This window comes from Asterias rubens, chromosome 21, assembly GCF_902459465.1.
Source record: "Asterias rubens chromosome 21, eAstRub1.3, whole genome shotgun sequence".
Lineage (NCBI taxonomy): Eukaryota > Metazoa > Echinodermata > Asteroidea > Forcipulatida > Asteriidae > Asterias > Asterias rubens.
The window spans coordinates 6,322,066-6,335,601 of record NC_047082.1 but is presented as its reverse complement, the minus strand read 5'-3'; the positions used below and the strand labels follow the sequence as shown (position 1 = coordinate 6,335,601).

At 36.3% G+C, this 13,536-nt stretch overlaps 1 protein-coding gene across 4 annotated transcripts in view; it reads left to right on the top strand.

The window, feature by feature from the left end:
• LOC117304455 (receptor-type tyrosine-protein phosphatase T-like) overlaps window positions 1-13,536 on the top strand; it is a 51,414-nt gene that overhangs the window by 25,312 nt on the left and 12,566 nt on the right. For all 4 annotated transcript variants that reach the window (XM_033788924.1, XM_033788923.1, XM_033788922.1 and 1 more), the window contains exons 3-17: window positions 330-647; window positions 2,262-2,513; window positions 3,772-3,903; window positions 4,198-4,344; window positions 4,659-4,793; window positions 5,713-5,850; window positions 6,804-6,857; window positions 7,687-7,998; window positions 8,920-9,035; window positions 9,880-10,087; window positions 10,363-10,465; window positions 11,057-11,285; window positions 11,673-11,712; window positions 12,236-12,332; window positions 12,753-12,787. In XM_033788924.1, coding sequence (XP_033644815.1) covers window positions 330-647; window positions 2,262-2,513; window positions 3,772-3,903; window positions 4,198-4,344; window positions 4,659-4,793; window positions 5,713-5,850; window positions 6,804-6,857; window positions 7,687-7,998; window positions 8,920-9,035; window positions 9,880-10,087; window positions 10,363-10,465; window positions 11,057-11,285; window positions 11,673-11,712; window positions 12,236-12,332; window positions 12,753-12,787 — 2,316 coding nt within the window. The remainder of the gene's footprint in view (window positions 1-329; window positions 648-2,261; window positions 2,514-3,771; window positions 3,904-4,197; window positions 4,345-4,658; window positions 4,794-5,712; window positions 5,851-6,803; window positions 6,858-7,686; window positions 7,999-8,919; window positions 9,036-9,879; window positions 10,088-10,362; window positions 10,466-11,056; window positions 11,286-11,672; window positions 11,713-12,235; window positions 12,333-12,752; window positions 12,788-13,536) is intronic.

Sequence of the window (13,536 nt, the reverse complement as noted above, 5' to 3'; positions counted from 1 at the left end):
TGCAAGCTGACATAATTCAAAACTAGCATAAAATCTTCAAACATTATCACACGAATGAAAGAAAATGCACAAGTAATGGGAGAAATGAACATTGAGCAAGGTTAAGTGCGTCCAAATTGTACATTGCCAAGTATTCATGATTGTATCAAATTATTTTGATAAAATCTATAATACCTGTCGGAGATTTAATTTGAAAACTATGCTGCCGCTAGTGATCATTTGTGCCAGAGTTGAGATGTGTGAACAAATGACCATAGGTTCTAAAACACGTGAAGGATACGTTTTGTTCTTGCCTGTCACCATTGTAATGTTTATTTGTTGTTGACTAGGAGCGGTTCCTGATTTCACCTGCTTCAATTCAAGACTGTATGCGTATGCAGTAGACCAACTTTTCCATTTCATTGGTGGCTACAAAAGTGGTGATGAGACTGACGCAGTTGTATCCTTTGAGCGTGTTCTGGATACTGGTAGTGGCAGTAATCTACCAACTGGAGGATATGAAGAAGTTCATCCAGACCTTTCAGTCAGTGCCATACGTTATATCATGTATAACTCTATTGGGGCAGACATTTTCGGTGCTTACACCTGTATCTTCACCTCCTCACAGGACCAAGTCAAGATAACAACGGTCATTTTGCTGGAAAACGGTAAGGGATCAATGTTTTCCGGATTGTGTTTTTTTCATCAGATTGGAGTCGGTAGCAATTCAAGAGTTTGAAACTACCGTTGTCCCTATTGATACAATAATTGGCCATTACAAATGCAGAGTTGTGTGGCTTTTTCAAGAAAAGGCGTTTTATTTTGAATCCTTGTAGACAGTCACATAAAACAAACAATAACAAGTTGTTGAGGTAATTTTCTGCCAACTTGTATGTACTGTTAAGGATGGAAATAAATTTTATATATTGAACTGTTATACTGGAAATGATGTAATGGGATGTAGTTGATGTATAATATCCAACCTCAACAAGATTGACTATACTTCGACTCATGGAGAGGATGTAACATTGACAATGACACAGTTATATAACGGGCTATAACTGAGCTTATTATTGATTGTAGGTGATGTATCTCCAGCCTCATCCACCTTGACTACGAGTGCTGGAGAGGATGTAACATTGACAATGACGCAGTTATATAACTGTCTACCAACTGAGCTTATTATTGATTGTAGGTGATGTATCTCCAGCCTCATCCACCTTGAATACGAGTGCTGGAGAGGATGTAACATTGACAATGACGCAGTTATATAACTGTCTACCAACTGAGCTTATTATTGATTGTAGGTGATGTATCTCCAGCCTCATCCACCTTGAATACGAGTGCTGGAGAGGATGTAACATTGACAATGACGCAGTAATATAACTGTCTACCAACTGAGCTTATTATTGATTGTAGGTGATGTATCTCAAGCCTCATCCACCTTGACTACGAGTGCTGGAGAGGATGTAACATTGACAATGACGCAGTAATATAACTGTCTACCAACTGAGCTTATTATTGATTGTAGGTGATGTATCTCAAGCCTCATCCACCTTGAATACGAGTGCTGGAGAGGATGTAACATTGACAATGACGCAGTTACATAACGGTTTATAACACCCCTTACTAATATTCTGCGTGTTCATTGGTTTGGAGCGCGTCACATGACATGTCTTAGTTTTGCTAGACGATGGCCGTGTGATAGTGCGTCGGTTTGCCGTGCGCTAGTCCGAAGACTAGCACACGGCGTGCAGTACCCAGACGTCCGTTGAGTGTACGAGTATGATAAATTAATAGTCTGTAACCATTTCGGATTGCACAACACTACATGCAGCACAGTAAAGGTTTTCGCAATCTGTATTTGCGTCGTCCGTTGATTGTAGCATTCATTCTGTAACTTAAAAGTACAGTATTTAGAAATGTTTGGGGTGTTATAAAACAAATATTGACTGCTTTTACTCGCGCAATGATTAAAACTATTAAGGCCCGGTCACACAGGCCCCGATAACGAGAACGAAAACGAGAATGATAAAAATGCACGCTCGCGATTGGTTGAATTGCTCCACGCAGAATACGCCCACGCTCATGCAACCAATCATGCAACCAATCGAGGGCGTGCATTTTTATCGTTATCGTTTTCGTTCTCGTTATGGGGCCTGTGTGACCGGGCCTTTACTCCCTCGGTGATCCCCGTCGCACCTCGGGAGTCATAGTTTTAACCATAGCACTCGAAGCAGTCAATATTTGTATACTATCAACTGAGCTTATATTGATTGTAGGTGATGTATCTCCAGCTTCATCCACCTTGACTACGAGTGCTGGAGAGGATGTGACATTGACAGTGACACAGCATTACGGATTACCGCCTGAGCTTCGATGGAGACACAATGGTGATAACGTCACTGCATGGAATGGCCAATCAAGCATCAGTATCCTTAATGTCCAACTGCATGATGCTGGTATCTACGAATGTTACATAGAAGGCAGACATGATCAACACAACCATGCACTTATGAATCTCCTTGTAAGGCGTAAGTTGCCAGATGACTTTTGTTCTTTTAAAGGCAGTGGACACTATTGGTAATTGTCAAAGACTAGCCTTCACAGTTAGTGTATCTCAACAATATGCACAAAATAACAAACCTGTGAAAATTTGAGCTCAATCGGTCATCGAACTTGCGAGATAATAATGAAACAAACAAAAAATCACTTGTCACACGAAGTTGAGTGCGTTTAGATGGTTAATTTCGAGACCTCAAGTTCTAAATCTGAGGTCTCGAAATCAAATTGGTGGAAAATTACTTCTTTCTCGAAAACTATGGCACTTCAGAGGGAGCCGTTTCTCACAATATTTTATACCATCAACCTCTCCCCATTACTCATCACCAAGTAATGTTTTACGCTAATATATATTTTGAGTAATTACCAATAGTGTCCACTGCCTTTAAGTAAAGAATATTATTTGTTTGTTATGGGTCATAGATGTAACGACCCCTTTCAAAACGTTTTTAACAGATTGTTGCCGAACAGTAGTTTAATTAGAGTTTTCAATTCAGATCAGGTAAAATGCTTTAAATGTGTGTATTGTGGCGATCAAACTATTTAGTTGCTATATATCTCATCATAAAACGTTATTAGTGACAACTTGATTTAAATATCAATAAGACCCGTCATTTTTTTTTAACCTGAGGAAATTTAAAATTTGTCAGATCAGTTTCTTTCATTGTCACAATAATAATATGTCAAATCTAGTCACACACGGACCATATGGACCAAAATACATGCTTCCAAATCCACATTACTTGATAGCATGACCGTGATGTACATTGAGCAATAACAATAGTTTTAATGAGGGATTTAGTTTAAAGGCAGTGGACACTATTGGTAATTACTCAAAATAATTATTAGCATAAAACATTACTTAGTAACGAGTAATGTGGAGAGGTTGATAGTTTAAAACAATGTGTGAAACGGCTCCCTCTGAAGTGATGTAATTTTCGAGAAAGAAGTAATTTTCCGCGAATTTGATTTCGAGACCTCAGATTTACAATTTGAGGTCTTGAAATTAAGCATCCGAATGCACACAACTTCGTGTGACAAGGATGTTTTTTCTTTGACAGTTATCTCGTAACTTTGATGACCGATTGAGCTCAAATTTTCACAGGTTTATTATTTTATGCATATGTTGAGATATACTAAGTGAGAAGACTGATCTTTGACAATTACTAATAGTCTTCAGTGTCTTTAATTGAATTGAGATTGAAAATACTTATTTTTGTGTTGTTTCAGATTGCTCTCCCAATAAATGGGGTCTATCTTGCGATAATGATTGTTCGTTTTGCTATAATGGCGGTCAGTGTGACGACACGACTGGTGACTGTATCTGCGCACCAGGATTTAGCGGCGTCCTTTGTCGATCAGGTAAGTTATGAACACTTTCTGAAAATGGTTTTAAGGTAAACCAATTTGAAAGAAAGACCATGTGAAGAGTTTGTTTAGATGGATGTTCCATTGTCACGAAAAAATTGTATGTACACAGTATAAAATACAAAAAGGAATAAAAAAAAACCAACAAACAGAAATAAATTCATGTTCGTTATTCCCATCCATTTTTTCTTCCAATATTTTGTTATTTCTAATAACTAGTTGATTGTTGGTAATAAGTGTACCAGGCCGTTAACAATTGATAACTGATTTATTTTAATATTTCCACAGTGCATAACAACAACTGTTTTGGTCAAGACTGCGATATCCGATGCACCCACGATTGGGATGTAGGTTGCGTCAACAACCTCATGTGTCTTCCAGATCCTTTTGGCTGTACGTGCGCTGCTGGTTTCACAGGCATCAATTGCGAACAAAGTATGAATAAAGTTCCGTTTAAACATCATAACAAAATAACATGAAAAACAATTGAAGAAGTCAATAACAAATAAGGTTCATAACTTTTGCTGGTATAAAATCATCAAAATAAAGAAAATGGGTATTTATAGTGTATTTAAAGTGTATTTATATGGCAAAAGGTCTTTAAGCTTTCATAATTAATTTAAATTGAATTGATATATTAATTAAAACAATTGATTAACTTCTGATTCAACCTGTGATTCTTACAAGTTGGGTATCCTGTGACATATTATAATTTTATTGTGATATAACTTGCACTGTTTCTCGTTTAGATTGCCCACATGGTATGTATGGTGCAGGTTGCTCTTTGGAATGTCGCTGTGTAAATTCAGCTTGTAACAATACAGTTGGTACATGCACACCAGACAGTAACTGCAGGTATCGTTTCACAGGAGTCAATTGCGAGGGCGAGTACTTTATAAATGAATATCCATTGATTTAATTGTTTCTTAAACTTAGAATTAATTTTACAACTATTGCACCAGCTTTTTCTGAAAGCCTAACCACTAGTCGTAACTATTGCAAATCGTTCACACGGTTCTCATTCGATGTACATTGTCTCAAGTATAAGTTAAGTTATTAACCTCAAAAATATAGAAAAAACATACTAAGTATTTAAAATCGTCCCTTTTGTTTTAAATTTACCATACTTGTAGGAAACATGATTTAAAGACACTGCACACTTTTGGTAATTGTCAAAGACCACTTGGTATATCTCAACATTTATGCACAAAATAACAGACCTGTGAAAATTTGAACTCAGTTTTTGGTCGTCGAGTATTATTGAAGAAAAAAACAACCTTGTCACACGAAGCTGTATACTTTCAGATGCTTGATTTTGGGACCTCAAAATCTAATTCTGAGGTCTCGAAATCAAATATTTTAGTGGAAAACTACTTCTTTCCCGAAAACTGCGTTACTTCAGAGGGAGCCGTTTCTCACAGTGTTTTTTTTAATATATTTTTTTATTTTTTTTACTATCAATAGCTCTGCATTGGTCGTTACCAAGTACGTTTTTATGCTAACAATTAGTTTGATTAATTACCAATAATGTCCAGTGCCTTTAATTATGACTTGATTTAAAGTATATTGAAATTAACTTATTTAATAAAAATTACTAGAAAATTCAACGTTTTAAAGAGTGTGTTCAGATCATAGGGGTATTAACCCTACAATCACTTCGCTTCATAGGGGTATTTACCCTATAATCACTTCGCTTCATAGGGTTACTTACCCTATAATCACTTCACTTCAGATTCAAACAACTCAATTTGACATTAACAGCTTGTACATATCTCTTACCACCAATACTATTCCCCTATGCAGACTGTTCCGATGGGTGGTTTGGAGTCAATTGTGCCATGGAGTGTCATTGTGCTGATGGTGGAGCTTGTGACAGACTTTCTGGTGCTTGCCGAACTGGTGTTCTTTGTCAAGGAGGATTTAGAGGTGAAAACTGCCAAAGTAAGTCTGACTGACCACGTTCTACCGGTTTTTCCCGACATCCAAATACTGCTTAAATAATCAGCGATATTATATAAAACATGTCAGCAGACCTCGAGAAATGAAAAGTATTTAGCTTAGGTGTTTAACTTGACATGGTGAACGGTCCGATACGACTGGTTCTAGAAGTGATCATGTCAGTTAATGTGTTCATTATCCTCAAAGCTCTGCCGTTCCAGTAGGATTACTTACCATAGATCTGAGCCCAAATTCATAGCACATAAAATGTGCTTAGCATGAAGTTTCTTCCTTGATAAAACAGGACTAGCAACCATATATCCACTTTATTTTCAGGATAAGCAAACAACAGCTGGATACCAAAAATGAGCTATATGCAAAATATTTGGTTGGTAATCCTGATTTTACCAAGGAATAATTGTCATGCAAGACAAATGTGTGTGCTAAGCAGATCTATGAAAGTAGAAATAAGTCTGATCGCTAGCTAGACCAGCATGCACTTCAAATGACAGTTACCACTTGCGCAATGGGTGTTTGCGAAAAGGTCTGTTTGTCTCAGTACGTATTGAGTAAACGTTTGATTTTAGCATGCTTTATCAATGACTTTTGATTACCTATTTGATAACTTTGGTGAGCTACTGCATATGTCAATCAGATTGATGTATATTTGTCAGTGTTGTCTTTCTGTGTGTCTGTCCATATTAAGGCTAAATTTTAAACATAACTATTTTGTATTATTTGTTTCGTTTTGAGGAGCTGTTAGACTCCGTTTACTCATCTCCAGTGATTCAAAATGTTGAATTGTACGGTGTAACTGTACATAAATTTTAAATCCATAAAAATAAAACGAACATCTGAGCAGTATTTTAAAAAGATTTTTTTCATATGATACTTCTTTAAATGTTTTATTATTATTGTGTTATGGAATTGTTTTTGAATAATTTGTGTTTTTACAGATTCTTGCCCGTATGGTCAGATTGGTATTAACCCAAACTGCAAATTATGTTACGGTAAGATTGACAAACAATATTTAATCAAAATAAATTTATTTATACCGAAAAAAAAAAAACAACGAATATTAAATCAGATTAGTTCAATTGTTTTTTATTTTATTGTAACGTTTTTATTGTAACGTAACCAGATGGGTGGGGCAGAGATGTTACGGTAAGATTGGCAAACAATATTTAATCAAAGTAATTTTTTTTATACCGAAAAAAAAGAAAAAAAGAAAAAAAACACCGAATATTAAATCAGATTTTTTCAATTGTGTTTTATTTTATTGTAACGTAACCAGATGGGTGGGGGCAGGGGCCAGTACTTTCATGCCCTCCCCTGATTGCAAGGGATATAACAATATACATACAAACATCCACAAATAAATAGCTGAATCAACTGTTTAGCCCGACATGAAAAGTAATGTCTGATTACGCCAATAAGTGCATTATACCGACTCTTAAAATTAATGATAACAATACCCAACTATAACGATTCATCACATCCGAGGGCATCTAAGAGCGCTCATTATATTTTTGTTCAAGGAATAATGTTGAACTATGTGGAGTAAAGGGGCCCAATGTGCATCCAATCACATCGCACTGGGTGAACCCTGCCTACATGGGTCACATGTAGTTCTTAAAGGACACACGTGTCAAGAACGGGACTCGAACGGTCACTCTACAACACCAGAGCTTTAGTCAAGTATGCTTTGACACCTAGTTATGATACACAAATTGCCAGGGATATAAAAGGACACTGACAATTGTGAAAATTTTTAATTCTGTACAATTTAAACAATTTCGTCAAGCACAAATGATTAGTAGTTTCAAATTTCGTTCCCAGTTCCTGTTTCAGTGATCTATCATGTCAGCTCTGAGCAATACCCCAGCAGAACCATTACATGGAAAGCTCCTCAAAACAAGTGTCCTGTTATTGACTATGCGGTACAGTATCAACTGGTAAAGAGAATTCTTTGCCAAGAGGAGGCTGGTGAATTTCAAACCCTACACAACACAACGGAGAGACAGTCTCCATTATCACATCCTGATTCATTACCCAATGCAATCTATAAGGTTCGTGTACTTGCCAAGAATGAGGCAGGGCTTGGAGAATTTCAAGGGAACATTTATATCGACTACACAACACCGGCAAAGGGTAAGTTCAGCAGAGTATCTATAGAATGGGAACTTCCAAACATTGAATTATAAAACTCCAGGGGAAACCCACGTCAATCTCGGTAACTTTTACATACAATTAGAGGAACCCAAGTACACTGCACGCAAAATGAACTGGTTACTATTTGTAGATTACCCAAAGTACCATGATCCCATAGAAGGGCTCATTAAACTACTTTTATATGATTTGACATCTTTCTGGCACCTAAACCAATCACCAAACGACTAGCACGTTGACCTGTATGTCTCAAGATATCAGATATTTAGAGAGCGTGAGAGAGAGGGAGAGAGAGAATGATAAATAAATGTTCCGGTTATATATACACAAACCCTATTACTATATAACAGATGTACACTCAGTACTTTCTCGAGCCCTGTGAAAAAAAGGTATCACAGTCATATAACACGGGTGGGATTCGAGCCCACAACTCTTGTAACTCACAGGACTCGGGGAAATTTCTGAGTATACAGTGCTACACATCGGTGTATGGGTAAAAAAACAAACTAATATTCTTTATCCCCGACGCAAATTTTAAATCTATTATATATCGTTGCGGTACCCGCTGCCAAAACATAGGATTGGAACTGCCTCTAGCTACCTGGCAATCTCGTCAGTCTAGTTGTTGGTGAGACACTCCTCTAGAATTGCAAGGGTTGTAGGTTTGAATCCCACCCGAGTATGCCTGTGATACCCTTTTTTACACAGGACTCGGGAGTATACAGTGCTTAAACACAAAGGTGTATGCATGGGTTAAAATCGAAATTCCTATTGTTATTATTATTATTATTCTATAAATATTCTGTAACTTTGTAGTCATCATTGTGACAGATACCAAAATATTTCAATTTGAGCATAATGATGTAAAAGTTCACTTGCCGTTTTGTGTTATTATTATTCTAGAACCAACGGGATCTCCTACAAATTTCAAGACAACTTCATCTACGAAGCACAGTGTGGCATTGAGCTGGAGTGAAATACCATGTGGTCAAAGAAATGGTGTTATAACGAAATACAGAGTGAGTCTTTATAGCAGATTGTTTAGATCAAAACAATTGATATATGTCAACCCAGACAATCAAAAATGTAGGACTAAATAAGATTGATCATGCAACAATCGTTTTTGAAGCTTTGTTCGTGTGCGTTAATTTTGGTAGAAAACAGCAAAAAACAAATTGCACAGGACTCGTATAAAGTACTTGGTTTGCAGTGCTTTCTATAGATCGGTGTATCGGTAAAATCTAACACTATAATTAAATGTTAACTCACAAACAAAGGCTGGAAGCCAAAGCTTTTTAACCTCACCTCTGAACGTTATCACACTGCGCTTGTATAACGTTTAGCAGCTATACACAATAAGACAATTGGTTCAAACATTACAAACAGCTGGCTTCAACTAGTCAACTTTGCATCTAATTTTGCAGGAAAACCTACATTAGACTTTCCTGGCTCAAACAAAGTTAGTATAACAACTAAGAATCTCAAATAAATTTACATCGAGACTCAATCATATTCAGTTCAACAACATTTATTTCCATTTCACAAACAGTATTACAAGTATCATACTAAAGTATCATGATACTAAATAATAATAGTAGAAAAAGGACAGAGTAAGATAAATGGTGGCAATCCCCGGTAAGCATTTGCTTGATTTGAGAATGCCATACAGGACAAGACAGACAACAGACTAAAACCAAACCAAACTTTAAACCAAAGTAACAATTGTTTTTAACCTTCAGTTCAATTTCCTTTAAACATAATTAAAATTTGCTAGGAACCTCAACTTAATTTACTTCTATAGCGAGTGTGAAAGTATATATATCTATAATAAGTGTGTTTCCCCATTTTACAAACATTATACAGCTCTCATACAGGGTGCTGGAAAAACCTTATGACGCCAACTTCAGTCCAACCAACTCATTCGAGACGGTTGATATAGAACCATCAGATATGCACCGCAACATAAGTGGTTTAGAACCCTCCACAAAATATGATTTCTTACTGGAAGGTTTCAACAGTGTTGGTGTTGGAGAGAAAACAATAATGGACACATTTACTGCAGTTGAAACAGGTATTTTCGGAAGTAAAAATTAAGTGAACATTTAAGTGAAACGATTTTATGTAATTATAACACTCTTACTTGAGTAATTTAGTTTCTTTATGAGATTTGGATTAACACATGTTGGTGATAGAAACTACCAGTTTAACGGAATATATACACACTCTAGAATACTCACCGATCAAATTAAAACAGTCCAACCATTTGAATTTTGAGATGCTCTCTTATGATGCTTTAAATAAAGAATGTTTCCTTGGTAAAACTACATTTTTTCTTTGACTTTACAGATCTTTCTGCTCCGACCCAGCTTTCCAAAAACGATATCTCACATTTGACTTCTTCCACAGTCACTATTGCTGTGAACCTTCCATCCTCCTCAAAATACATTACGTAAGTAGAAATGATGCAAGTTTGAGGTCAGCCTTGTTCTTTGTTAATCTTGGTAAGGTGTTATTAATAGATCTGAATCCAAGTTTAAGGTCGGTCAATCAGCACTGAATTCATTTCTAATAATTTGCCTGATTATTGTGCACTCTTGTATAGTGTTGCATTAACTTGAAGTTTCCTATGTGTATTTTTTTTTTTTTAAATATAAATTTGTTTATTAATTGTTTCAATCATAAAAACAAACTTATTCAAAACAAGCCCCAAAGGCATCTTCAAGATACAATTAAAGAACACATAAAATCGTATGAATGTCCAAAAAGGACTTCACCTGGCAAGAACTTCATGAAGTCCAAGCAAATGAATAGTAGAGGTCGTACCATCCATTCAAATATGATTTATTCTTCCACAGCAGACAAATAAATTACTCCAAATGAACCGTATACTTTTTGACTCGTTATAACTCGAGTTTAAAAATTATGAAGCATCACTTCAATTGTTTGTTTAAATTTGCGCGGACATTTACCTTACTCTAGAAATGTTTTTACTAATGAAAACTGAAGTGCTCACTCACGAACATGTTTGTGCATTGTGTAGAGGCATTCAAATCGGTGTGCGCCGTATACGGACAGTCACTAGAAGGGACACCATGGGATCCACTGCACCAGCTATTGATTATGTAGCTGCAGAAATACATAAGACTGATCTCCCTGCAACATTCACTGTGGGTGACGGAGAAACACTGGGAAATAACGTGAACAAACCCCTGGAAAGCAACACTCTGTATGACATCTACCTAGGATCAGTCAGTAGGACTTCTCAATCGGTGAGCCGTATGACGTCTGTTTTTTTATTTATAAAATAGTCATAATAATTAACCATTCGTGTAAAGAGCATAACACATAGTTGTTCAACATGTCTCTAAGCGCTCTAGAGAAAAAACACAATAGAACACAAGATGTACTAAACAAAACAGGATGAATTCAATGTTAAATAAGTGCGGACTAACAATTGAGTCAATGTTTTGTAACTGTTCTGGGAGATTGGTCCATAAAGTTAAGGCAGTGTTGAGGCAGTGTAACACTAAAACTTGAAAACAAGTAAAACGCTTACATTTGAATTCGCAAGACTATCAAGACAGTTGCTACGTCACCCGGCTCGCGCAAGCTTTTGGTCTGTTTAATGTGTTGTTATCTCTCAATTTTCGTTGTAGACTTATGCTGTTAAGTGGAGTGAACCGCTCAGAGTTCAAGGTAATTAACTGCCCAATATTGATCATATTGTAGCAATTCTGCTTTAAAGCATCCCAGGTTGTTTTAAAGTGAAGCATGAAGAGGAACAATAATGAGTGGTTCCTTCATTAAGTACTAATGATAATTTATGAGTTTCCATACTATGGATATAAAGAAAAGTTTGTAATGCAGTTATCATGCAATGTTTGTTCTTTACTGACAAATTTACAAAACTAGGCGGCCAGCTTTTCGAAAAAAAAAACTTAATTTGGAATCCTGCACGGGTTGTTTTCAGTGTCATATTATTATTTGCGACATTTTTTCACTCGACGTCGAAAATGTTAGCTCAACGTCAATGTCAACAACAATAGATAACTTTCAAAACTTAAACATTGTTATCTTTTTTGGCAGTGCCTCAAAGTGCAATTAACCCCAAATACTGTCAAAGTCAACTCATGTGAACTTTATTTCCATAAAATTGAGAATTTGGTTGGAACATCTGATTTAATTCAGTACAAACATTACATAACAATGTCTTTGGCAGTTCCGCAAAGTGAAATTCCACTGGTAGCTGCAATTGTTGGCCCATTGATGTTACTTGTCGTGATTTGTGTTATATCGGCTTTGATCTTCAAAAAAAGGTAATTACTACAGTCTCATTTGTTTGTCATTTCCTCGATGAGAGGGACATTCGTTCAAATAAAAACAATACTGCTTTACACATTTGGCAGAAACAAGCAGGACAGGATGCCCGTTACAGTTGGTTCATTTGAAGTTTCATATTTACATAGCCTTATGCTGCTTTCATATTTATCTGGGGCTTTTAATTAAAAAAAATTGGACATAGACAACTCTATATGAAATGTTCGCAAAAACTTTTAAGTAAAATATTCCTGCTAACCAATTTACTTTAACTCATATGCTATTTAGCTTTTTCCTGTGAGCAGTGGTAGTGATGAACCATTTACAATGCATAAATTATCTAAGAACTGCAACTAATCGTTGCTGAGTGACACGTAATTGTTTTCTTTCTTTTTCCTGTTTTACTTTATCTTTGACAGACGGAAGAGAACACTTAACCGTAGCTCAGGGGAAGGTATGCATTTCAACGCTGTTAATGGCAAGTCACAATATTAACACATTCTGCAATCCTTTAGTTTAAAAAGAAAACATGTGCAGATGTGTTAGTAAGGATGGGACGTTGGACGTTTATAACCTTGTTTCCAGGTTCAGGCCTTTAAAACCTCTGCGAGTGTTGCTGTTTTTGTCATCAGATTACAAAGAAACCCTGGTCCTCCGTCTACTTTATCTAAAGCTGAGTATACAGTTCAGCAGAAGCTCATTGAAATTTAGAGTTCCAGGAGTTGCTTAAAGACAGTGGACACTATTGGTAATTGTCAAAGACTAGCCTTCACAGTTGGTGTATCTCAACATAAGCATAAAATAACAAACCTGTGAAAATTTGAGCTCAATTGGTCATCGAACTTGCGAGATAATAATGAAGAATAAAAAACACCATTGTCACACGAAGTTGTGTGCGTTTAGGTGATTGATTTCGAGACCTCAAGTTCTAAATGTGAGGTCTCGAAATCAAATTCGTGGAAAATTACGTCTTTCTCTAAAACTATGGCACTTCAGAGGGAGCCGTTTCTCACAATGTTTTATTCCATCAACCTCTCCCCATTACTCGTCAACAGTTAAGGTTTTATGCCATCATTATTTTGAGTAATGACCAATAGCGTCCACTGCCTTTAAAAGTTGGAACGTCATCACTTTTACATCTTAACGTTTTGATCTTAGTTACATACCCTTATTCCAGCAATGATTGTCACCCCCCGGTAACAT